The sequence below is a fragment of the Tauraco erythrolophus genome, chromosome 11, assembly GCF_009769465.1.
Source record: "Tauraco erythrolophus isolate bTauEry1 chromosome 11, bTauEry1.pri, whole genome shotgun sequence".
NCBI lineage: Eukaryota > Metazoa > Chordata > Aves > Musophagiformes > Musophagidae > Tauraco > Tauraco erythrolophus.
The window spans coordinates 12,401,598-12,422,680 of NC_141475.1; the positions used below are offsets into that span (position 1 = coordinate 12,401,598).

A 21,083-nucleotide genomic window follows, 5' to 3' on the forward strand; every position below is an offset into this window, starting at 1 on the left:
TAATTTTCTATTATTACTATTATTAAATCCTTCTTATCTCAACCCACGAGGCCTCCCTTTTCCCCATCCCCCAGGCATGGGGGAGGGTAAGTGAGCGTTTGCGTGGTGTTTAGTTGCTGGCCAGGCTAAACCACGACATTTAGCTAATAACTTGCTGGTCAGTTCCATTCTTGCCCGATTTCTACTCACATCCCCCTCACTCCACCCTGTGCAAATTCAGAGTTTTTACTCTGGCATTCATCACCCAGTAAGTCTTGAACCATGGAGAAGTTAAGTAAAACCTCTCTCCCTTTCCCCAATGCCATTCCTCCTCAATCAGGTTAGGTCATTCCAGAATCAATACTCCAGTCGTGCAAGTTATCCAAAACAAGCCTGCTAGGTCAATTAGATATATTTTGATTATACAGGAAGACATTCAGTTGCTCTCGTTTATTTCATGCATTTCCTGCATTAGTATTAGCTATAGACATGTCCCAGTTGGGACATGCTACTTGTGATTGTCTACGTGAAGGAACAACAGTAAGTAAGCTTAGGGATCACACTACTTAAGTTTTACAGAATACATACTGTAAGTAAATCATACAGTACACAAAGACAGCATAATGCATTTTGTTCAAGGTAACAGAGCATATCCACAGACTAGCAAGCAGGTGCTCTGCTTTGAGACAGCCTATATTTCTTAGCAAGAATGTCCAAGAACAGTACCTGCTATTCAAATTCAGCAGAGGACATATTTTGTAGGAATAATTCAAAAGATAAAGTGACTTAATGTCCCAGGCACTAAGTATACCAGGTTTAAAAGATTACTATTCTTAATATGAGAGATTCCCACAGTAAGGAAAAATTAGGAAAGTGGGCTTGAAACAAGAAATCACACATTATCTATTTGTTTTCCAGTAGTTTTCCTACTTCAGGACAGAAAGCTTAAGAAAATGAGAAAAAAAAATCTGACAGGAGGAATACAGTCAAGAGAGTTTTATAACGTACATGACCCCATCACAACATCAAACTACTTTGCATGTATTTTATTTTTAAAATTGATTTGCAAGACAGAAACAACTTAAACTTATGGAACTCTGTACTTAGACCATTTGCTTTAGCTGTAAATAGTATTAGTCACAGCTTTACTTAAAAGCACAGCATAACATACTAAAAGTTAATATCTTGAGGAAGATCGCAAGAAGCCTGAAAACAATATAAGTATTTTGTTTAGAAGGCTTGACTTCAAAACATATATGCTTATTCTTCTACAAAAGAACGACTTACTTGCTAGCTTCGCCTGTAGTCCTGAAGGTCCAGGTTTTGATGCCTCTGACTTAGAAGAGCCTGGTAGAGACAGTTTTGTTTTCGGGAGACTGACTTTTGGGCTGAATCGAGCAGCCCAGTCAAACTTTGAAGAGCCACCTGTTTTACTTGGTTCTTTGTCCCTGCTACTCCTTCTTGGACTGGGGCTGGATGCAGAACGGGAACGTCTAGCCTTATTCTGGTCCTTTCCCTGTTTCACTCTGGCACCCTGAGGAACAGTAGAAGCAGAGGCAACAGCAGAAGAGGAGGAGGATGTGGAAGCTGAAGAAGAAGAATCAGTGATGGTGCTACACCCAGCTTTGGCTGAGGTCACCGATTTTGAAGCCAGCTTGGTGAGTTTTGCTGACTTCTCTTCAGCGCCAGTTGATTCAACTGCTGAACCACTCTTTATACAAGACAGATTCTCTGTCCTTTTCCTTTTCTGACTTCGGGAGCTACCAGCAGCTCCACCCTTTCTGGTGTGAGCCTTGCTTGTTGATGGCAATTGTGTAGACTTCAGCTGTTCTTGGTCTAAGTGTCTTCTCTTAGATTTAGTATGTGGCTTGTTAGTTTCCAAGGAAGTTTCAGTGTGTTGAAGTGCTTTGGGCTTTTTAGCAGAGCTGGGAGAACTGGTCCTCCTGTAATCTGGACTAGCACTGCGTTTAACGCCTCGAGAATTGTCTTTCTTAGGCACTTGCCCCGTTTTTTGCTTTTCTGAAGTATTGACTCTCTCTGGATCTTCCTGTTGTGGTATTAAAACAGCAGATGAACTACAGCCTCTGTAGAAGTAAGCAGGAACAGGGTTAGTGTTGAACTCGGGAAACCTCACAGTTGCAACACTTTTACAAGACAAACGTCAGCATTCTCTAACAATAAAGGAAACTGCAGGTAAGAAACACTGTTGATTATTAAGTTTACATTGAAACAAGAAAAAAACAAACATGCTTGCATGCGAACAGTCATATCGCAAATCTTTGCTAGCATGAAAACTGAAATAAATTGCAAAATAAAAGCACAGTACATGGCTTTTTAAAAAAAGAGGAAGATATGAGGTAACTTGGATAGATTTAACTATCCGATTACTCTTGTTATAGATGTCAAACTGAGTGAAAACAAAAAAAGTCAAGCCATGAAACTATTATCTGAATGTTTGAGAATGTAAGCTCCACAAGAGGGTAAGGAGTGTTTGGTAATGCATAACTAGTCATACCTGGATTCTAGTTCAAGGAAGGTTCTTAATGAAAGGATAGCTTCTCATCAATCTTAACTGAGATAATGAATCACAGAAAAAAATGGCAAAATTCTTATCTACATGATAGAAAAATATTCCAGTGTGTATATAGCAGAAGCATGTGAAGAATAGACAAAGCATGACCAAGATGATTACCCTGAACACAGGGAAACTTTATATTATTACATGTTTCAATTAATATTGGACATTGCTAAGAACTCCTTGGGCAATCTTCCCCAACATGAAGCGGGAAAAGGGAAGAAAGACCTTGCAAGTATTCCAGGACTAGTTATGCAGAAATTGTTTCCTCCCCATCACTGATGGAATGCTTAGTTGGTGAATTAGAAAAACAAAACACAAACAGAACATGAAACATTAAAATATATCCACCAAATGCAATACCTAGATTAGTTAAAATCTATTAGTTGAATATTTTAGAAGAACTCTGTATAACTAGATGCATTATACATAGTTGAGAAGCGCAGATAACACTGGTTAACATATGAATACAAAGTGCAATTACCTTTTAGAAAAGTGTCCCTTGGACTGCTCAGAAGTAGTATTAGACTGCACTTTAGGTGTCTTTGAAATAGATTTTCTACTCTCAGGAGGGCTATGTGCCTTATGTTTTGCCTGCCCTAAGTGTGACCTGTCAGCAGAAAGTCAAAACAGAAAGCTATCAGGATTCCAAGACACAGATACAAACCTGTAGGTGGAATTATTATTTATTTTTGGACCATTTACAAATATTAGTTGTTTACAGCTTCAAACCTTTCCAGATCAACTCCTAACATTAAAGCGATATTTCAAAAGAATCAACTGATACAGTTACAAATCACTACCAGTGTAACTGTTTTGTAAAAGCACACAATTATTTAGTGTTTTAAATGAATAAAACATCTTCTCACATCTGAGTTGTGCAGATAAATTCTAATTTTTCTCGTGTGCAAGATTACTGAATTATTCACTTAAGCATTAAGCTAGCACAGTAAGGCACAAGACTGGAGCACCTGCCAAAGACCTCTCCTCAGAAATAAGATACATACTTATCAACCTCCAGAGTCCATGCATTAAGACTATCCAGTTATGAGCGTTTACAAGTTTACCCCTTTGCTTTTCCGTTTAAGGAAATCAAATTCTCAGAATAGGAATGCAACCAGTTTCACTTGGTAGGAAAGCTTAACCCTGCTAGTATTTTCTGGCTGCAGATCCACCAATTCAAAGGATTGAGAGCTGTTTGGTAACAGCTGAAATAAGAGGAATGAAGAAGTACATGCTACTGATTAAGGCAGTCAAATGAGACCAAAAACCTGTGATGCCAGAGAAGGGAATGAATTTCACATAGCTAAGCTACAAGCAGTCTTCCAAGCAGCTTTCAGCTGCATGCAAAAAACGGCTAGTCGTCTAAGTTCTGACCAGAGGACAAAGATAATACTATACCACAGATTAAGTTTAATACTTAAGTTACATCTTCACATATTCCATCTCTATTTTCAAAATCAATGAGAATTACCGTCTGCAAGACTCAGAAGAGACAGCTCACCAGCATTTAAAACAGCACTATATAAGTAATTGCCAAGGCAAGAAACATCTCACTTATACTTCCCTTGACAAAACACACTTTTAACTCAGCTGTCACCAGGAAAACTCTACTGCTCATATCCTACCTATACAGAAACACCAAGCACCACAAACCTTTATGAAACCCCAAACTAGCCTAGTATTAATGTTAAAAGGAGGAGTTTCAAAGTTAAAGAACTGCTGATTATATGCTACTAATCTAGGCTATCTTGTCCTTTGAGTTGAGTCAGGCAAACATCTTTGAATCATATGGAAGAAGAGGAGAAATGTAGACTTCAGATGTAAGAGTCCTGCTCCAACCCACGACCCCAAACATCAAAAAGTTTAGGCCAAAAGAGTAAGTGGAAGAGGTAGAAGAGTTCCTCCAGCTTTCAAACAGCTGCTTCTAACGAAATGCCAGAAAAGAAGGAAAGGCAGAGCTAAATCTGCCATTCAGCAAAGAGTTTCACCATCCTCAAAGATGACAACACAAACAGAAGTGTGAATGAAGACAGGCTGAGAGAGTTGGGGCTGTTCAGCCTGGAGAAGAGAAGGCTCCAGGGTGATCTTATAGCAGCTTTCCAGTACCTAAAGGGGGCCTACAGGAAAACTGGAGAGGGACATTTTACAAGGGTATGTAGTGATAGGACAAGGGGCAATGGATTCAAACTGAAAGAGGGCAGATTTAGGTTAGATATAAGAAAGAAAATTTTCACATTGAGGGTGGTGAGGTACTGGAACAGGTTGCCCAGAGAAGTTGTGGATGCCCCATCCCTGGAGGTGTTCAAGGCCAGGCTGGATGAGGCTTTGGGCAACCTGGTGTAGTGGAGGATTTCTCTGCCCATGGCAAGGGCGTTGGAACTAGATGATCTTTGAGGTCCCTTCCAACCCTAACCATTCTATGATCCTATGAAACTTAAACATAAACCTTAGCAGAAAAAAAGTACCATGCCTATGGTACTTTATGTACCTCCTCCTCTTTTCTGAGGAGCGGCTGAGGGAGTTGGGGCTGTTTAGCCTGGAGAAGAGGAGGCTGAGGGGAGACCTGATTACAGCCTACAAATACTTGAGAAAAGATGGTGGGGAGGTAGGGGAAGGGCTCTTTACATTAGTGTTGGGTGAAAGAACAAGAGGAAATGGGCATAAGCTTAGTCAGGGGAGATTCAGGTTGGATGTTAGGAAGTATTTCTTCTCTGAAAGGGTTGTCAGCCACTGGAATAGGCTGCCCAGGGAGGTGGTTGAGTCCCCATCCCTGGATGTGTTTAAGAATAGGGTGGATGATCTACTTAGGGATATGGTTTAATGGGGATTAGGGACGGTTGGACTCGATGATCTCTAAGGTCTTTGCCAACGTAGAAATCTATGAATCTAATCACCTAAGACATAACCACACAATAATTTGCTTACAGAATCAAAATGGTAAAACTTCAGTAATATGACTGTTTTTCTTGATTACTTCACAAGAAAATAGAGGAAGAAGAGTTCTCATTTAGTCAGTTACTCAAACAGAAGAATGCACCCAGACAGCACATATTCAAAACATTCACTCTGGCTCATCTTTCTAAGAGCATAACAGTCTGAAAAGATTAAATTAACGGCATCTTCTCCATACTCCAATAATTTGGTTTTACTTCTCATACTAAAAGAAATAATTTTTACTGTCAAAAGCAAGTGAAATAAACCAGTTAGGTCTTTTAGCTCACAATAGCAAACTCCATCAAGGTAAACTTGGGAATGTTTCACCTAATACTAAGTATTTGGATTTTCCTTTTCCCAACAAAAGATTGAGGCATGAAATTTAATTTTCCCCTTGAAATGTTTTTATTATGGGAGGAACAGAAATTATTACATAATTTACACTTGGCAGGAATCTCATTTTTTATGTAAGCTAACTGATCAGGGTTCATTTATTCTGAAGTATATTTTAAAAGGTTATTTTTTCCCTTAAAGATTTTTGTTTCACTTCAATTAGAACTGAATTCAACTTAGCACTTTAAGTACTCACAGAACACAAATAATTGAAGATCTTTCAACTAAAATATGGCTAAAGCAATACATCAAAACATCAAGTACTTAAATCATGCGCTGAAGAGCTTCCACTTTCCAGGCTTTCCCCCTTCCACCTTTAAACCCTTCAGGCTCTTACAAGTTTTTCAAACGTGATTTATATCAGTATGCAATTTACATGGATCAATAAAGCTACAATCATATCCTGGGGACTGAGAATACTGTATCATGCAGGCTATTTGTATTTGCTTTATTTTCTTTATTCAAACTATCAGTATAAATAACAGTCATAGCCAGAGTAGAAAGGTTGCACTAGAAACATAACAAATGAGGAGTTGAAACTGATGAGGATTTTTTTTAATTTTATTTTTAAAGATCTCACTTCTCATTCTTTGAGTTTAATCATTCACCCTGCATGTGTTGCAGAAGAAGGTACACAGGATAATAGCAACTGTACATGCAGTAGCATGTCAGTTAAAAGGAGCATGACATGAACTCCTCTAAGATCTCTGTGATGGCAAACTGACAATTTGGAGAGACTGCCGAATTAAGTTAAAAGATCTTTCACCACACCAACTAACAAGTACCACTGGGACAACTTAAGGTTGTGACAGCTTACTTAAGGTCTTGTTAAAAGTTAACTTACATACAAAGGTAGTTAGAATAGTCTGATGAGCTAAAACAAGAGTGACGCTTTGAGAACTAAGTGCTATGAAAGGTACCTATGCAGCTGGAAGATTGATTCTTGTTAAAGGTTGTAAGCTACCTGTACTTTTGCCCATAATTCAAGGCTTTTAACTCATAATTAACCCACTTACTAGCTCTTCATTCTTTTCTAGTGATGTACCATTCATTCAGAAGCTTCATTTAAATATTCTATCAACAAGTATTTTGAGAGATTAAGTTCCTCATTAACGATGAAAAATGTTAAGTATTTATGAGCTTGTGTTTGCCCATTTCCATTCACAGGTGCAGGGTCAGGAAGACTGAGCACTTGCTGTATCCTGAAGTCTTGTTCATGGGTTTTTTCTTTGGTTTGTTTGGTTTTGTTCTCTCCCCACTCCCCAACTTAAAGACTACTTCGTAACCCACGCTAAGGCTTCACTCAACTGGGCAAAGCTGTCTGCTGATACACCTTTTAATTCACAAGCAGACACTCAGTTTAGAGTAACATAGGTACAGAAGTTGACAAGTGACCCACCATTTAGTTTGCAGTGTTTACATAAACAATCTCTGTGGAAACTGCCAGCCCTTACAAAACCATAATGCAGAACCAACTAGAACCTGTCCTCAGAGTTACTCTATGCATATTAAAAAAACCCATACCTTTTGAAGTGAGTTGATAAACAAAATGTTTCATCTAAGCCATGTTCCTCATCAGCTGAGGGTGAGGAATTAAATGCTTCCAAACATGTCTACAAAACTAAACACTTTTACCTCTGTCAAAAGTGAGATTAAAACAAAAGAAAAGCAATAGCACAGATGAAATAAACTGGGTATAAAACCTACTTTCTCTCCTCACAAATAACCTGTCTTCCTGACCTATTCAAATATTAAATTTAGTTTTTACACAAGTCTCAGGTAAGCTGTTAACAGTTAACATATTATCAAGACTGGCCCAAAACCAAATCCTGTCCAGAACAAAAGCAGTATAACTGACAAAAGCATTCTTCTTGCTTTAGTATTTGAAAAAAGTCAGTCCAAAGCATTTTCCAGATTCTGTTTATAGCAGTTTCCTCTAACAAGGATCACTTAGTTCTCATTTAGCCTTCAATCCCAAATACACAAGAACATATATACATTGAATTCTGAAAACTTAAAACTGGTATAAAGTATCATACTTTTATACACATCCGCAACACTATAGCAGTCGTTTATGTCCAATTGATATTCTACTTAAATACTGCTGTTCCTAAAGATTTCAGACGAGTGACAACATACTGATTAAAAGATAAGCACCACTGTCATTTCATGTCACCAAGGAAAAATAGAAAATTTTTGCAGTACTAGTAAGTAGTTCCAGTACATCAGACCACTTCCTTTATTCCATACCAATATACTGAAACATTGCTCACAACTGAAAGGAACAGTCAACTGCATCACTTTCAGAAAAGATCTTACTGTGTGTCTCACAGTATCACTTCCAAATCACTCCCATACAAAGTAAATACTATGGCATCACTGGGAACTTAAGCCACAAGGGCACAGCTCTTCAACACACATGGTGACAACATACAGATACAGTGACAGTAAGTACCGTCCACCTCCTCCCTCCTGCCTCCATGAAGAGAGTGCTCCCAATGCATCTGCTTCCCACTCCTCTTTGGTTTACTGCAGCAAAAGGAAGCTTTAGTATCATTATTGCTTCCTTACAAACCTGTACAGTCATCCTTCAATGGCAAGTGCTGGAAGAGATAGTTGAGACAAAGGTCCATGCTGTACAATTAAGAAGGTGCCATTGTTAACAGCAATTCTAAAATTTGGAGGATAACACTGACTACTTTTCAATCTGGTAAAGCCAGTAAGAACTGTAATAGCCACAAGAGCAGAAAGTCATCCTAAGCAAAAAGTTATTTCAACATCACCATTGACAACAGAAAGTGAAGATTCACAGTAGTCCAACTTCACCAAGGTCAGTTTGGTTACGTGCATACACCGAGGGGAAACTGTTGTTCAGTTCATACATCTGTTTTCAAATGCACATCCCTTGCTTCTTTTAGAGAAAAGCACACATCCTAGTGCTTCGCTAAATTTATTTTCCAATTTGTGCTGCAACAATCTTTCTACACTGCCTGTGAGCCTAGTATCATTGTTTGTTTTTAAAAAAATGCAACTGTAAAAATCAAGCGCTTGAAGCTCACATCAAGTTACTGTGTTGAATGTGAAATTGCTAGTAAAAATCCAGCAGAAAACACATCACAGGCTTCCCCCACTCATTTTGACTGCAAATACTGATGTTACTAGGGTGACATCAAATAAGCTCAGAAAATGGGTTTGCATTGTTGCTTCCAGGTTAAACCAGATCTGCCAGTATTAGATGTCACAGGAAGAAGATTCTGCATTTATGTTTTACACACTAGACTAGAGAAGAGTTCGGAATTTCCAAAGTCTTCATGTAAGTGAACAGTAGCCGCTTAGCAAGTTAAATTGATAGAGTTTTAACAAAAGACCTTTAAGCTGCAAAAAGGTCAAAGACTATAGAAAGACATGCATTAGTATTTCAGCTTGGAAGTGATATTTCTCCAGCCTCTCTCCTTTTTAACACTTTCCTCAACTTAAGCCTATAATAGTGTCCATTCCAGTCAGAGCACAAGAGACAGAGGCAAAGTTAAGGCTATTATGAAGCCATTTGGCCATACTAACGACAGCCATAGAACCACTCACTTACATTAGATTAGTAGACTTCAGATCAGTCTGAAATTACAGTACAAGTAACAAACTGCGCAACGTTTCCAAGCTTTTGTCGCAATTTTATTTTTAAAATGTGTGCACTTCAGCCACAAGAAAGCTTTAAGAAAAAAGCCACTGTGTTTTCCAGCATTTAGAAAACTACTCATACAAAGCAGAAATTTAATCAAGTACACAAGTTCAGACAGTATCAGAACTTGCCCTTGCTCGAAGGGGTAGGATTGCATATCTATGACCAAAGTGAAGTAACCTTCTCCAACACTTTAGAAGGTGGGGCCCTTAAGTTTGCTTATAAACTTCGTGGCTAATTTTAGGCGTGAAGCAACAACCCCCTACAGGCTAACATTACTGCTTAATTCCCTCTACAACACTAGGGTTTTTGTTTTGTGTGGGGTTTGAGGTTTTTGTGTTTGTGTAATGGTTTTGTTTTTTAAGAAACATGGATCTAAAAGTGGCTGAACAAAATCTCATACTACCTGTACAAATACATCAACAGGTAGTGCTGAGCAACAGCAGAACATTAGTAGAGCAAGACACTTGCCGTACGTCCACTACCTATGCATATCAATGATTTCTACTTCAAAGCAGATCCGATTACAATGACGAGTGACCAGCATGCATTAATTGCTCTCCTAGAGCACAGTTTTCAGTTTAGTTTCATCCAAAAATATTCCAATTCAAGCGCTCCAAGACCATTCCATGATGTTAGCCAAAGCACAGCAGGCAGAGATGACAGATTTGCTTCAAAAAAACACTCCCAACTCCAACTAAAATACTAACATAGATACATCCTGAGTTCACAGCTTTGCACAACATAAGCATATTATTGAAACCGGTCTTTCCACAGTTTGTTCATTCTGTTTAAACGATTTACAGTTGAAATTTAAGAGTTTCACTTTATGGATGACAGATGCGAGAAAGAGACTGGAAATAAGTTAGTGTCTCAAAAAAAACTAATGTAAGAAAAGATAAGTTTGATTGGGGCAATTTTTTTGTTTGCTTCTTGGTTTGTTTGTTTGTTTTTTTAAATATAGCAGCCAAAGCAGTGTGTACTACCAGGGTACAGCAAGGCATGATGAAGAAGGTACATCAAGCTGTGAACTATATATCCTCCTATATATTCAGCAGCAGAACTGGAACATACTACCCACTGCATCCTAGATGCTTGGAAAGATGAGTTCCAAGGTTTGTGTTCAAAGACAGGCAACAGAGAGCAAGTGACTGTTATCTGACAGTCTGTCTCTTTCCATTTCATCTACAAATTTTTCAAGACCATCATAGATCTGTCTTATATTGTTCCTTGTACAACAGCCATTTCTGCCCAGCAGCTTAAAGAGGAGATACAGAAGACAGTAAGAGAAACTGAATTCATTATAAAGTCTATATTAACCAGTATGCTTTATCTAGGCCTTTTTATATGCTTTGCCAGCCAAAAATGCTTGTTCACAGACGGAAAGGCAGGGAGGTCCTGTTCTACAGAGTATGCATTTTCAAAGACAACTGTAATCTTCCATCTTTTTACTTAAGCAAAGAGCTTTAGTTCTGATAAAGGTCTCGCATAGTTCAGGAGTGCAATACACTCTTGCTCATGGAAGTCTGTCTGACTGACACAGATTTGGTGAGGGGTGGAAGAGATCTGTTCATTTAGGACAAGCTGCATCTTGAATCATTGTGTGATAGCAGCGTAAGTAACAGATCACAATGCATCAAAACACCAGATGAGTAACTTTCATTTAAGGAAACAGTGCTACCTTTAAAATTCTACAATTTGTTTGACTCACTGTAGAGCTTCTCCCTGGTATTCTGCTACAAAATCTGAATAAACAGTAGATACCTGAAGAAGAATCCCCCACGCCATGCCCAAATAATTCGCCTTTAGTTCTTTATCCTAGGGAGAGGGTTATTCACCCCAGGTCAAGTTCAGTATAAAAGGAAAGAGTTGGTAGGGCAATATCTAACTTAAACATCCATTCGGATGCAGAGATAACACAGAATGCACAGAACAGAATGAATGGTTCACTATGCCCCAGTTAAAGAAGGAGATGTCTCAGTTGATGGAGGAGTATTCTCCAAAAACAATTCCAGCTTGCAAAATAATCAGCTACATAAGGCAGCAACTTCCCCCTCCTTATGCCACAGAAGCCCAGGACAGAAGTCTCCTGTGTTTATCATCTGCTTTTCTATCTGTACAGCAGAGGCTAGTTTAGAAAAAGTGAAGCTGCATTTTGCAGATGGAATTATTCCCTGCAAGGTTCCTTAGAAGAATGGCTAGCCTCCTTCATCCATTCAACAGTGACCTTGTTCTCAGTTTGACTTTATAATATTAAGAAATACTCCTCATCTTCATTATACATTATAGCCTGATTCCATCATAGTAAAAAGCTTTTTATTCTGTGCCACTGACCTGCAGTATTTTCATACTCTTCTACCAAAAAAAACTAAGCCCAAAATACACATATTCAAACAACTGCACCAGTAACACCTCTGAGGAAGCAGGATACAGACGGATGCTGCCTACCATGATACTATAAGCTTTCTTCATTATACTAATATTTTAACAAAATTAAAAGATGACTTATCAATACAGGCTTAATCAACTCAGACGAAGATTCTTAATTCCTTAAAGGGCATGACAATAATTATACACTCAACATAAACAGAAAGGTGTCAAGGATCTTCTTTGTTCTGCATTGTAGAGGCAACCACTTACAGAACAAATACAACCTGGTCCACTTGCTGGCTAGTGAAGTTTATTAAAGGATGGCAAACCTTTTGTTCTTAAATGATTCAAAAGTTGCACAAGATTAACATGCAGTGCACAGGAACAGAGTAGTGCCAGTTATTCAATCTTCTCTAACAGGGATACAGATTTTCCCAGATTCCACACACCAGAGTTTCCCTGTCCTATCCACCCCCCAACATTTTTGTCATCAGGGAAGGAGCATGTTACTACCTGTAGCTTGCAGAATATAGCTCAGTTACACTTTTTATCCATAGATGTGTTACTGAACATGCATAATAGTGAGTTATCCATGTTTTCATCCCATGCAATAACAGTACAGATAGCATTTTAGGGGCAAAAAGATTTTACGCAAGTTTAAGTGCTTGGATTGCAGGGTAGAAAACTTCATTCTCTAATTATATCATATCAATTTTGCTTTTATACCTTACAACACTTATGGATAACAGTCATACCTTCCTCCTACTGCGTCGTCTTGTGGCTGGGCCCCAGCAGTGTTCCTCTGTGAACGTCGCAGTGACCCCCCTGGATTGTTATTAGGCCGGTTGGACATTGGCACCTCTCTCCTGAAGGGACATACCCTTTCTAGACACTATCATTCACTGAAAGACAAGAGAGATATAATTATAAGACATGTGGCATGAAGACTCACAGCCATGCCTCAAGAAGCAAACGTAAGATGTTACTGTTTAAGCAAAAACTTAAGACAAAAACCTTTAAACAAATTTTTAGTTAAAAGGCACACAGACCAAGATTCTTCTCGAGCATTTAGATCCTCAATACAGAGCAACAATCAGTTTTCAGTATATATACCGTACAGATGACCTATTGGACTAGATGATCTTTCCAATTCCTTTCCAACTCAAACTATTCTATGATGACATGCTTCTTTCCTGAAGGATTCTATAACTATTTTAAGGAGATGAGACAAATGCCATTTCGGAGAACCTGTATTTGTCAACATTAAGGGAAAACACACTAAGTAGTAAAACTCAATGCTTGACAGAGAGCAATAATATTTAAGTATTGTAACTCTCATTGTGGGGAGGTGACAATGCCAGTTTCAGGAATAAGCAGCAATAGTCTCAAGATTACAGCAGTTACTTGACTACCCATGCTTTTAAAACAGCTTCTTTCTCTACAGATTTATGCAACTTCCATTTGCATAAAGAAAGATACATAGTAATTCAGGAAAAGAGATCTAGCTATATAAGCAAGAAGTTCTTGCTCATGAGATCTTAACTAGTGGGAAAAGGTATTTGAGATAGAAGAATTAATGAGCGTGCACAATTATTTAAAAAAAAAAATCAATATGATGGCTTTATATCAGTACTTTTGGAATTGCTTTGCAACTGCTAGAGGTCTACAGATACTATTTTGGTAGTTATTTATGGAAGACTACCATAACACCAGCTGCAGCCCTCAAACAGAGGTATTTCAAGATCAAGCCTCACTTAGCTCCTCAGTGAACAGAGTTAACTTTTGTATCCTGTGCCAAATTGGTATTTCTATACAGAGAGCACAGCAACAGGACCACAACCCACGAACTGAGTTCTACCATTTCCAATTGTGTGAAATCTGGTAAAAAAAAGTTATCTACAGGTGAAAAAAAGCCATAAGAAGGAAAATAATCAAAGTTTAAGAACATGATAGTCTATATGCTGATTCAGCACCTATTCTGTCTATGGCACAGTAAGGAAAAAGTCTGACAAGAAAAAGTTTAAAACATTTCAGCTGCAGATAACTAAAGCTCAGATCAAATTTGAATGCCTTCAATAAAATAACTCTCAAGACCTGACATTGTCACTGAAACCAGGCAATACTTGGCTGTAATTGTCTATTCCTCTGAAAGAGTCTATAAAAGTGAACAAAAGTATTAAAAAAAAATCCTAAATGATTTCATTTTATTTTAAGCCGTAAGAAATCAGGCACAAAATGGTATTAAGCAAACCATTACCTCACATACCTAGTACAATGCCAAAAGGAACATGTATATTATCAAGACATCTGGATAGCACAAGAAATTAGTGATCAGGATTCTGCTCAGTCTTGTTACACTGTAATGATACAACCTAGTACTAAAATCTCCCAATTACATGCCAGAAATATTTTAAATAAGCTCCAAGAATAAGAATACAAGTTAGGCAGAAGAACTGTTCCCCATCCTAATCCCCACATCACAGGAGCCAAAAGCATCTTTTGAAAGTTTTTCATGTTCTTTGCACTAAGAGGTCCAACACAGCAGCACAAAGCAAAAGCAGAAAGTGGGATAAACCAGCAAATCATTGTCTTTACCTTGTTTTTTTTTATCTTGTACTTAGGAACTTGACAGAATGTAAGTAGAGCACATAATACGCAATCCCGCAAAATACAGTATTTTGATGAAACTCGTAGCTAAAAATCTTGATCATCAGGAAGCTGAGAAAGGTGTAAACCCTGCTGCTCAGAGGGGAGGCTGAGCTTTCCCCTCTTCATGATTATTGCTCTTATTCTAACTCTTTAATCATAGCAGACATTGCCACTAGCAGAAAGGTTTAAAGCTTTTAAATAATACATGACACCTTGAGTCTACAGTTTTTTTACACTTTAGAGCACAAAAAGATTTACAATGGAGCAGAAAAAGCCTGCTATATAGTTGGAAACTATGCCAGCTTGCTGGTGCAGCCAGATTAGTCAGGTTGAGAAGACCATAAGCAGTAGCATTCTCTGCAGAGTACACCACAGATGCAAGACAATGCTCCTAGCATGAACCAGGCTGAAAGCTGACCAAGGTTCCAGCACTACCCAGGGGGTCTAGCTAAAGTCCATCACAGGTACTGTCAAATGCTGTCGTGCATTCTCTCTTTATTTCTCTGTATTCAAACACCAAATGAAAAAAAAAAAATCTTCATAAACATCAGCAAGGAGGCACATTTTTTGCCTTTTCTGAAAGGACGGAGCAGTGTTCCCTCCCGTATAAAAGTCAATTGAGATTGAAACCGGGTACTAATATCAAACTCTGAGTCATACTATGAAACTGTTGCCACAGATCTATTGTATCACCTTGTACTGGCTATAAGAAGAACATACATTTCAACAGGTTTTGTTCTGCAAGGAGTAGTGCTCACTCTAGAGCTCTGCTAGGTCAGCCACAGGCTTTCCCACACCTAGGGCCAGTGCATGGGCTCCACAAAAGAGCAGAAGAGGCAGCTGAACAAAACATCACCTGGGCAATCCTGGTGCTGTCTAGGGAAAACTTCAGTTTAATGTTGATCTGTCAGGATCAGGCAGCCACTTTAAGCAGTCTGTGCTTAGAAGTCATGCAGCACAGCGTGTTGTCATACGCGTGATATTTTCAGTTGTGTAGAAGAATGAAATGGCAGCTGTTCTATCCTGCAAAGCATCTGTCAAGTCAAGATGATGACCAGAGTTACCTTCTATATTGAAACCTCACAATAAGAAGTGCAGTTACATTGAGTAGTGTGTTACCAAATGACTCCCAGTTTGCCTTTAAATATAATGCTGCTTCATGATTCAGCTATGATCTTTAACATCAAAACATTAACTTAAGTCTCACCGCAAGTATCTGAAACTACACAATACCATGTGCCCAGTTAAGTCCAGTAGGGAATAGATTTTTTTTTTTTAGTGGTTCACAACTGTGTCTTCCACATGCTAGAAGGACAAGAGAAAAGCCCTGAGGTTCCTAAAATTGAACTGTTCTCATTCAGACTTGTCCCTCCATCTGTAAGCCTCATTCCCAGAACTTGGCTTATTCTTCCCCCTTGTTAGATACCTGAACTCAAAGGAGATGTGCAACCCAGTAGATCAGCCGAATGCTCCAGTGCATTCCTGTCACGTTCTAAGACAATTTCCTCAACTACACTGAACCTTCTCTCCACACTCACAATAAGAAAAAGCTACAACTGTACATCAGATCTCCATGCTGCAGCTAACAGGCTTTGCCATTTGAGAATTTTAAGTTCAGGTCCTCTTCTAGCATAAAGTTTTCTGCAAGTAAGCTGGTTTAGTTAATGTTTCAAAACTCTGTTTTCCTAGCTGTAAAGACACCAAAGCACTGGCCCACAGATGCTGTCCTCATGAACAGACCCTTTAGATTGAGGATGAATACTACAAACCAGGATTTCAATGAAACCTACAACATATCTTCTGAAGACATCTAATAGCACTGGCATCTAATTATTATCTTGCATAGTATTCTTGAATTTTAGTAAACACTGTTTAATTACCATTAACAGTTGTCTTTGTTACTGTAAGGAAAGCAACTAGAATTAATTTCTGTAGACCTAACATACCTATTTCAAACATAATAGCTCATGTATAGCCAACACATTACCTAGAAAGGTTCCACAGGAATACAACATAAAAAACCACCTGCAGTGAAGCCTTCACCTTTCCTCTCATGGAAAAGCCAAGAGGAAGTGACTGACATTCTTCCATATCTTTGAAGCAAACAGAAGAAACACAAAACTATAGAACAAGCCTGTATCAGCTTCTACTTAACACTCAAAAGCACTCCCTGAAGGATACTGTGAACTGATGTGAGCTACAGAGAGGAAAAGAGGATGAGTAAATCGAAGCACTCCAACATAGTGTAATAATGCAAACTGGTAACAGCCCCTGTAAAAACGGAATTAAACGCTTTCACAAGAAAAGGGCTTCCTTAATCTATTTGGATAAGCTCTATAACTTGTTTGGGTTTGGTTTTTTTTTTTGGTGGTTTGTAGCTAAGTTCTTTGCCAGATCCTTGGTAGTACAAGAATTTTTCCAGCTCTTGCACTCCAATTTCCTAAATGTTTAACAACATGTCTAGCACATCTGCCTACAATACTCTATTATAATGCCTGTTAACTGTTCAGAGTTAAGCACGCTGGTTGGCATACTTTCTCTTTTGTACCTTGGCCCAAAAAACAGTGCTTTACTTAATGCTGCTGCAGCAAGTCAGCTTCTCAAAACTGCAAAGATTTACTGCCCTGAAGTCAGTATTAGGCAAAAGAGGGAGAAGGAGGAAAAGACAGGAGGATGTTTATATGCCTTGCAAGTTCAGAACATTTTCTTCCAGTAAGTTACACATCTTGCCAGCCAGAACCCAGAGTTCAGTGTACTTATCAGAAAATGTTAAGTCTAAGACTTCAGATTTGTATTCCTTCATTTCAATGTACATATAAGCTCATCAAGTAAATTAACATTATCTGTGACATATCTAGTTAGTTAAGGTAGAAGCAACATTTTAAATATACAAGCATGCAACACATTTATGAGTTGAGACTTTAATTGCAATCAAACTCAAGAACTTATTGCATATGGTTGAGTAACTGCTGAATTGTTTTGGACCTACATGACTTCATTTTAAACTGATCTCATGGCTGCACCTCATTTTTGCTCACTGCTCACAAGGTTCTCCTCACTCACCTGCAAACACACACCTATTTTCTTGCCTTACAAGCAAGCACTCATTCAATTACTTCTACTACTTCACCAGCTGACTCAGAAATTCATTATTAAGACTTTTTCATCCAGTTAGTGGCTTTAAACTGAGTTTTGTGTAGCTGATTTTGACACAATACTCTTCCTTACTATACTCTACAAACTCAGTAGTTATCCACTCTGCCCAGTTCTTTTTCCACTGCAGTCCTCACCTCCAAACATAAATTTCCTGTCAAAGCTCCATGCAGGCAGAAGCTTTTATTTTCAGTTTAGCAGTCTCTTATCCCTTGTGCTTATAGAAATAGTTCATGGAATAATTTAGGGTGTAGGTACAACATACTGAATATTTCCTAGAAAAAATTTCAGTGACATCTCCCAAATTCTCATCAGCCCTCCCTTCTTCCTGATAGACAATTTCTGTACACAAATAAAGGGAAAAAAAAAAAATATTATCCCATGAGCTGCAAGGTGCTCTAAGGTGGATGGATTTCAGGTGTGTTCATGCAAATCCTGGGTTATTCAGCTGCATGAAAGCATTGAGCCTTAAGGAATGACGAGCTTTTCTTCCAACATACAATGAGCAAGTTATCACTTATTTTCTTATCTGCTTCCATTTCTACCTTCTCTCCATTAATAGCCATAAGTTAGGGCAGAACCCGCTGCACTGCATCTAGATATAAAATTCACATGGTGACTTGTATCATACTAGCTTCTTTTGATACAGAAACCACACAAAATTGCACTGAATCACACATTAGGCTGGACTGTATTCTTTTTGTACTCTCTCCCTCCAATGCTGAAGAAAAAACCACCACAAACTACACACACAAAAATACATGCACAGACATATTAACTAGAGCAAGTTGAATACGTATATGAAAATCTTCAGGACAAATAAGATTCTACAGCTTCCTAGTACTATAACATTACCTCTTTGCTTGGAAGACAGACAAGTAGGTATCAAGGAAGCTTCTTCCAAGAACAAGCATGTTAGGTGGTAAGGAAACAGGTTTCTACACCTCTTCCAGCACAATTTCTACAAACTTAGATAGCTGCATCACTTTTGTTAGTCCTCTTGGAAGACAGTAGTAAGATATTAATGGGAAGACAAGCAGAGTTTAACCGCATAAAGAGTCAAACTCCTTTTGAGACCTGAGGCCTTTTTGATACAGGGTTCAACTAGAGTACAAGAGTGAAGTTGGAATCACTAAAAAAGCCTTGGCTGGAAAGGACCTCCAAGATCATCTACTCCAATCTCCTGTTAAAAGTAAGACCTTAGATTATGTTAGAGCTGTCTCATTCTGCTGAGAAGTGATAATTTCCAACCATGATGACAAAATCTATTCTGAGCTCTGAGCAACAGCAGAAAGACAAAGGTGAATCACGAGAGATATCCTGAAGAAAGGGGAAGAAAAAATCCTAAATTAAACTAAGATATCAAAACATCATGCCAGATATAAAGGCATGTAGAGAAGACACTAGAAAGCTATCAGAAAACAGTATTTTCAGCAGAAGCATTTGATAAGAAGTCATGCAATAGACGTTAGTTCAAGTAAACTGAGATCTCAGATCTGTGTAGATGTACAGATGTGCAAGGACACATTCCACACCCCTCCCAAAGGCAGCCTCTCTGAGAACAAATGAAACAATCCTGGTCCTGTTCCTCACTGCAAACATGTATAGCTCAGAACGCATTCCTTCCCCTTCAGTTCCTCAAAACTGGAAAAGATAAGTAAGTGAAATTGGTATGTAAATTACAAATATCAAAGTTCCATCACAGAACATGTTACAGACTTAGGACTACCTCACATGTCTATTTTTAAACTAGGTAACTTTAGACAATACATAAGCTGTTAGCCAGAGATAGATTTTTCTGAATTGCTGACCAAAAAAAAGCAATTCAGCACAATATTCTTCAATTCCTTTACAATGGAAGATTATTTTTTAAAATTCAGCTACTTTATAATCATTAGTGTGGAAACATTTCTTAACCATTTCAAAAATATCTCATGCAGTAAACGAGGCATAGATACTGCAGAAGACTTCTTAAATATCAGTAGGGCATAAATACACAAAAGCTACAGATTCCATAAGGAAAAAAAAATAATCAGTTGAGGAGCAGCCATCAGAAGATTATGGCAACCTTTGGGCCTTGCTACATTAGCAAGAAGTCAGCTTTCCCTTACAGTCTTTGAAGGGCTTACACCTTGCCTAGCCTTCTAGCTAAGATAGCGGCAATACAAAAGGCTACCTTCGCAGAACCAGCAAAGTGAGTGGTTAGGAACTGGAAAGGATGTAAACATGAGGTTAAGATTCTCTAGACTGCATCTATGCATGTGTCTATAATGACCTAAAGACAAAGATCAGGAAGAGAAAGTCTTGGCATGGAAGAGGAAGGGAGAAGAGCTAATATCTTCGTTTGTGATCTCGTGGTTCAGAATTAGGGGGAACTATACTGATAATTGGCAGTTAGAATATTCATTACCTCAAACTGAAGATTTACAAGTTCCCACAGGAGATAAGAACACTGAAAATGCCTCTGAAAAGGTGCATAACACTGCTCACTAGAGGAATGCCCAGGCTGTTAAGACTGTGTGATCCAGCAGGTTATACAGGCCACAACCCCAAGCCAGGAAAGCAACACCTCTACCTGACTTCTGTTTGGTGAAAGGACTAGAAAACATAGGTGCAAAAGAGAACCACAGCTTGAGAACATGTAGTCTGGGGAAGTAAGAGGTTAAATATTGTTTAAGGTAAAACCTAAATGTAGTGTAATGCTATCACATGCTCCAGTGTTGATAAGAACAGTTTTGTGACAGTGAGAAGACATTGAGTTGCAGAAGCTCAACAGCCTCCCCTGCTTTAGGCAGGTCAGTTAAATTTGAAGTCTGAGACTGCAGAGACCTTTTGCTGGGCCTGGTGTGGAAAAACAAACTGAAAATGTCTTCAGTGACCTGAAAAGCTTAAAACCTTGTTCCATAAAGACCACTGAGACCTGGCACCCATCACTGGTTTAGAAAGAAAACAGTGGATTGTCCTATACACCACAGCCAGAACTTTAGCAAGTCCTTTTGGGCTGTGGAAAGTCAAACTGAAATAGCAAACAGGGCAGATACCACTGGCAGATAGCTTTATAACCAGTCAACTGTTCAAGAATGTGAAGAGCTTAAGAACCAAGAGAAACGTACAGATGGAAGTGAGGGGCACAAGTTAGCTAAAAAAATGTACATGGAGAAGTTGGACAGCAGAACATTCCTGTTCATTTGGACAGTTTAAAGGAACCAAAAAAACCCCACTGCTCAAGTTCCATTCTGTATATGGTTGTACAGGATACAAAGGTGATCCCAGGTGTCTCAGGTCTGTTTGTACGACTACTGTCCCCAGCTCGTGGTACACAGGAATTCATAGCTTCATTTCAGTAATGAA

The 21,083-nt window shown here is 38.6% G+C and overlaps 1 protein-coding gene across 13 annotated transcripts in view; it reads right to left on the reverse strand.

The window, feature by feature from the left end:
* The window catches only part of TRIP12 (thyroid hormone receptor interactor 12), an 84,216-nt gene that overhangs the window by 43,670 nt on the left and 19,463 nt on the right, over nucleotides 1-21,083 (reverse strand). For 10 of the 13 annotated variants that reach the window (XR_015222394.1, XM_086617974.1, XM_086617966.1 and 7 more), the window contains 3 exons: nucleotides 12,686-12,832; nucleotides 3,039-3,164; nucleotides 1,267-2,063 (listed from right to left, as the gene is read on the reverse strand). Coding sequence is in view for 12 of the 13 variants with exons in the window: in XM_086617974.1 (XP_086474100.1) it covers nucleotides 1,267-2,063; nucleotides 3,039-3,164; nucleotides 12,686-12,783 (1,021 nt within the window). In the remaining variant the exon portion in view is untranslated. The remainder of the gene's footprint in view (nucleotides 1-1,266; nucleotides 2,064-3,038; nucleotides 3,165-12,685; nucleotides 12,833-21,083) is intronic. The other 3 variants (XM_086617973.1, XM_086617972.1, XM_086617971.1) reach the window with 2 other exon arrangements.